Source organism: Etheostoma spectabile, chromosome 13 (genome assembly GCF_008692095.1).
Source record: "Etheostoma spectabile isolate EspeVRDwgs_2016 chromosome 13, UIUC_Espe_1.0, whole genome shotgun sequence".
NCBI lineage: Eukaryota > Metazoa > Chordata > Actinopteri > Perciformes > Percidae > Etheostoma > Etheostoma spectabile.
In genome coordinates, this window is record NC_045745.1 from 21,654,655 (window position 1) to 21,660,755 (window position 6,101).

Genomic DNA, 6,101 nt, shown 5'->3' on the forward strand with positions numbered 1-6,101 from the left:
TACAGATAGAGTAGGTCTAGACCACACTAAATTACAAAGACACAACAATTCCAGTAATTCCCCCAAGAACGAGCAATAACGGGGTGGGGGGGTGACTGCCCTGTTGTCAACACTGAACTAATGCAGAACTAACTTAAGTGCAAAGGAATGTAATTGAGCTGTCTTTCTGCTTAAAGGTGCTGTAGAAATAAAGTTGGCTTGCCTTACAACCTCAGTCAGTCATCAGGGCATAGAAACCTGTGCCTGCTTGTCTCAAAAGGAAGAGTTAAGTCAACAGCACCGCGACCGCTTTAGCCTCTCCATTAATATCATATCGCAGCAAACGCTGTCTGCGTGAAGTTTAAAAAAAACTGTAACCACATTTGTAACAATTTTATCAGCATTGCTGTGACTCACTTTGACTTCAACATAACTGCAGAGCCAACGTAGTTTACCCGTATCTCTGCGCGTGTATGTGGGTGTTGGAGCTCTGCTCACTGTCAACATGCAGAGTAACATGGCGGATATAGCACTATACATTTTTAATTTATTTTTTACGACATATTCAAGGTGGCAGGAATGTGTTGCTTGGGTGGCTGCCTTAGCTGCAAAGTCCTTTGGGAAACCCTGGAGTTACAGGGTGTAGCAGGGCACTGAAGGGCTTAGCAGGACGTAGCCGGGCATAGCACGGTGCGGTGCAGGACCACGGCTACAGCTGCAACCATGATTTAGGGGCCACCGGTTTCAAGAATTTAATTTTTCCTTTTCCTCCTCTCTTCTTTTATTTCTTCATGTTTATCTGATGTGCAGTGGGAGGAGAAGTATCTTTAGCATTTGTCGAAAGATGCGTAGGCTTTTGGCCATCCTGATGTCAATAGGGAGCTGATTCCACCATTTGGGAGTCAGGACAGCAAACAGTCGGGATTTCGTTGACACTGTGCGCCCATCGCACAGACCCTTTCCCCCGCCGTCAAACTATCAAAAGTGGATTTGGACATGCCCTAAACGCACCTGTGCCATGCGATTCACGCCGTGCGCTTATGTCGTCAAAATAAGGCCCAAGGGCACCTCAGAGCTAAGTTAGTAACAAGCATTTCTGGGACATGGATGCACACAGATGGAAAGAGAGAGGAGCTCAGTGTGTCAAAGGAAGTCCCCCCGGCAGTCTAAAACTATCACGGTATAATTAAGAGCTGGTGCAAGGCAAACCTCAGCCAGTTCCATAAGGGTTGGTAGATGAATCTGACGACTATGAAAAGAAGCAGAAAAGAGAAGTGGGGCCTTGTCGGAAGTTATACACCCTCCCCCGCCGGTCTAGGCAAACGCTGCAACTCCTCACTCCCAACTATAGTCTTTATCAAAGAGGAGAGTTTTAAGTTTACTCTTACATGTGGTGACGGTGTCTGTCTCCCAAACCAAGACTGGGAGCTGGTTCCACAGGAGAGGAGCCTAATAATAATAACTTTATTTGTATAGAACCTTTAAAAACAATAGTTTATAAAAGGCTTTGATAGGAGACACAAAAGCAAATACAATACACATTCACATATATACACATCATTGTAATAGTGAAAATATAAGATGGGAAAGCTTTAAAGGACAGAAAAACAAATAAATACAATGGATTTAACAAGTGAAAAAACAAAAGGTTTGTCTGCATTGTGTGTCCTTATGTGTGTGCACAATAAAATCATAACAACTAAAACAAAGACCCACCCGTAAAAACATTGCTCTTTAGCACTACTAGTGAAAATCTCATAGTGTCAAAACTAGTGCACATATGTTAAATAAAATGCTTGAACAGAATTATACTATAGATTTTGCAAACCAGTCATTCTGTGAACTTCATCCTCCTGTCTGCTAACCTTTCTCTAAACTCTTCCTCTCCCCCTCCTTCACAGTTACTCTCTTGCTCTCTGTCTGTGCTCTTTCAGCCCTCCTTAATTCCATTATGATTGAGACGATGTCAACCACCTCTGAACTCCATTATCACCACAGGAACAGGCTGACAGTTCTCATTACCATGCTATAATCCCCTACTTAACAAAGGAGCGAGGAGAGCGGTATTGGAGAGAGGGTGAATGGAGAGACAACAGATGACACATAGGACATGTAGCGCTGCCCCTCTGCGACAAGCGCAAACTCACTCCTCCAGGTAAACCGCTCAGTGCATCTCTAAACTGTGTTGTCGTACTGGCTTGCATTGCTCCTAGTTTACACACTAGTGTAATCATCCAATATTACTGCTCTAAATTTAAACCTACATGAATCTTCCACTCAGTAGGTTTGCAACCATTAATGTATTGTCTAATATGGCATGTCCAACACTTGAAATCATTAATAGCCCTTCTTGTGTTGCCATCCTGCAGTCTGCTGACCTTATGCAGTATAGCACAGCACTATTGTGCGATGCAAAATTACATCGGGGTGTATGACTGATCACAAGGACAAACTGTGCTGATGGGTGTGGTGAGAAATGCATCTGAAATTGGCCTTTAAATTGCGCTGTAACTATGCTACTCACTCCACTTTTAACTCTTGTACAGAACATGGTCACTTTGTTTTGAAAATGTGTTACTTTGTTGGTTAGGACTGAAATGTGATTGAACGATTATTCATTCTGTGATCAGATATTTCATGATGTAAATCAGAATTTGTGTCCAATTTATGATGCTACATTTAGGTTCTTGTATGGCTTTGTGCTTTTAGAAATTCTTTAACATTTAATATCTTTAGCCTCTGTTGTTAGATGAAACAAATGGTTTTGTAGAAAAAAACGTATTTGTATTTATCAAAAATAAAATAGTGTTTGCATCTGTACTGAAACTCAGGTATTGCATCGTCACTAGTATTGAAAACATTTAAATAATACCCAGCCCTACTCATAAGTAACAAAACAATTGATCAATATTTGTCTAAAGAGTTGACCAAACAGTTTAAAATGGGTTCAACATTGTAACATGCAATATTATGGCCCCACCTTTCAACTTGCATTCAGACCAAGGACAGTCTTTAAAAAATACATCCTCATTGCAATTACTACAGAAACATTACCTGTGCATAATATTGACCAGACTGTCAAAGGCACACTGTTCAATTACTAATTTCAACCCCAATCAACACTTGGACCGTCCCAATTTAGCTGTCACAGAGATAAGACATTCCTGTCAGGCACTGAGGGCAGGAACTGCAACTAACCTTCATAAAAACAGTGGAATGAGCATTATCCTCTTATATAAATATCTCTCATCTTTCCCATATGCCTAAATTAACCTTCCCTCTGACCCTGTCATGATGTATTCTTTCAGGACACCTGGTACGTAACTGATCGGCACGTACCTGTCTATCAGCTCAGTATTTATACTATCTATATCTAGAACTTGTAATTGCTTGGGTCAACGGAGCAGATAGAGATGATCCAGCTGATAACCCAAATGTTATAATACTAGCCTGACATCACCAGCCTAATTTTTGGTTACTCATGGGCCTCATGAAAAAAGCATTTATACAAACAGATTAATTTTTAAGTGGCACAAATGGGGGATTTCAGAGGATTTGTGGCATATAATATATATAATATACAAGTTGTCTTGTGAACGTTTTTTCTTAGGTACGAACAAAATTCACGTGTGGGTCATACCTGTTGTATGAGTCATGCACAGTTAGTCTTAATCCCTCCAAAGGGAGAAAAACACTCATCTGAATGAATTTGGAATAGGAAATCAGACTACTAAATAAATAACTATATAAATAAGCATGCATTGTGCAAAGTTAATATTCTGTTCACCATATAATCATAACAGCCTTTCATTTCAAGTTAGTCATGGACCTTTTTTTTTTTCTTTAGCATTTCACTTTAACCTTTTTTTTCCTGTGACAGTGCTGCACTTCTCTGATGACAGGTTGTTAACATCTGTACTATAAATATTTTCTAACAGTTCTAGGTCTTCTAATACCACTACTGACACTGCTTAACGTAGCATGATGTGCTGATTTCCAAAAGCAGGACCTGAGTGAAATTCTTCTTTTTACTCTTTGTTAAGATTTTTGTGCATGAAACGTAACCACAAATAGATGTGAGCACAGGTGGGTCCACCTGCTGGGCATTTCTGCCTGCACCTCAGACGATGCCGCGCCGGCTGCAAAACAGCACCAGGTACCAAATTAGCCAGCCATACATGGCAAATTCAATTATGTAAATGCACAAATGTCACGTATGTGTACAACCTCATGAACATGTGGCATTCATCAGGCTAAAACAAGCGATTTATGAAAAGTCTGTCCAGTTAAAAGAGTTTGGGTGATCTGACTTTGAACACTCATACAAGCAAACATCACAGCAGAAAGTGAGGTTTAGGATAACAAAATGAAAATGTTCTTGCATGAGGCCCTATGTGTTCTGGCAAGCTTTTCCTTTACAGAGAAGCTTCATTTTTTTAACACCTTTTTTCGTTTACAAAGTTTGGAGAGGAAGTGAGTCATTATTCGAGCCCTCACCACAGATTGCTGATTGGTTGTGACACACACCTATCTTAATCAGTTGATTTTCATTTTTTTAAGCCTTGACTGCAAAAAACAAGCTGTATGTGAGATGTTGTTGGGCGAAAAAAAATTCTAACAGCCCTGTCACCTGCCTTCGGCGGTTTTTCCAAACTGTCCACGGAACTAAAGCTCTACATGCTTACATACGGTTCGTAAAGTTGTTTTTGTTTGTTGATTAAAATGTAGAAATGTACAAATAACTTACTGGTGGAATTATTCTCTTACCAATGATGGCATCCTTGTCTCGGTTCTCCAGCTCTGCGATGGGCACAAAGTCACAGTGCACTGCAGGGATGCCCTGATTGTCATCACATGGTGTGATGGATGAATGAGCGTGGAGGGTCATCTCATAGTCGTTCTTCAGTGTGTTGTACTGTTTCTTGGCCACCTTCAGCGTAGCCTTGGTTATGTAGTACACCTACAGAGAATGGGTGAGCAAGGTGAGCTGGCATTATAAAAATAGAGCTTATAAGACGATTAGTGATTTCCTGTGAATTTGAGGAAACTGACCAAACTGGGAGTCCGCTATATTGATCCTGCAAAGTAAATTATTATTACAATGCAGCTTTAGTTCCAACAAAATCTTTTAATTTGAAAGGAAAACCCTTCAGGTCCAACTAAGATGTGGTGTCATATCAGGCTCATCACTTCACAAATTCACCAGAAAATAAGTAGCAGCTGAGAGCGAGTCTGCTAAATAGCATAATTTAAACTCAATATGCGAGGCACTCTTCTGCATTTACTCTCCCAACTCTCCAATACCCCCAACCCTCTTTTTCCTCCTCTCTCTCTCTCTCTCTCTTTGATTTACCCCACACAGAGATAGGAGCATGAAACTAATGTGATAAGCATTTTGGCCGCACAGAGCCAGTCACAACCACTCACTGTTTTGCCAATGCTCAAATCACGAAGGGAAGACAGATTCATTCCTTTATTTATCTTTGGAGGGCAGAGGGCACAAATTGGATCTATGGCTGAGTTAGGAGTCACTGCCAGTGGCTGATACCTGAGCCAGTGTGACTAGCAAAATGATGGTTGGGGTTAATTGAGTTATTAAGCTCTGTGGACCAGACTGAGTTGAGCAAGAGCTTTAACGTGTGTTCTACCCGTCTGTAATTGCATTGGTATACTGGAACATGCAAAGGGCATGTTCTGGGTGTTCAGACTGAGCACCACCCATTTTCAGCACAAACAGAACACACCAATAAGACCAAGTTTTTCTCTTGCATAAACAATAGCTTGAGTCTCATGTCAACTCTCTTACGTAAAACATTTTATGATATCACTCACTGTCTGCCATCATGCAACTGTATACCTCATCTGATATTTTACTTATTGTCACTCATCTATTAATGGTGTTTTAATTTGTTTAACCACTTTGTTGCAATATGTACTAGTACTTGACTTTCCATGTTGGTAAAACTGAAGTCACAAATTTCAGTAAGGGCAGTACTATTTCTTCAGTATAATAAGGAATTCCTAAAATGAATTGTTCCTTAGTACTCATGATTATTTTTTATTCCTGTTTTAGTTATTATTATTTGTTGTCTGCCGCGCCGGCTCAAATTCCCGTGAGCTGG

At 40.4% G+C, this 6,101-nt stretch overlaps 1 protein-coding gene across 6 annotated transcripts in view; it reads right to left on the minus strand.

Moving 5' to 3' along the window:
- The window catches only part of LOC116700221 (replication protein A 70 kDa DNA-binding subunit), a 61,040-nt gene that overhangs the window by 40,957 nt on the left and 13,982 nt on the right, over positions 1-6,101 (minus strand). For all 6 annotated transcript variants that reach the window (XR_004334604.1, XM_032533214.1, XM_032533211.1 and 3 more), the window contains one exon: positions 4,747-4,939. Coding sequence is in view for 5 of the 6 variants with exons in the window: in XM_032533214.1 (XP_032389105.1) it covers positions 4,747-4,939 (193 nt within the window). In the remaining variant the exon portion in view is untranslated. The remainder of the gene's footprint in view (positions 1-4,746; positions 4,940-6,101) is intronic.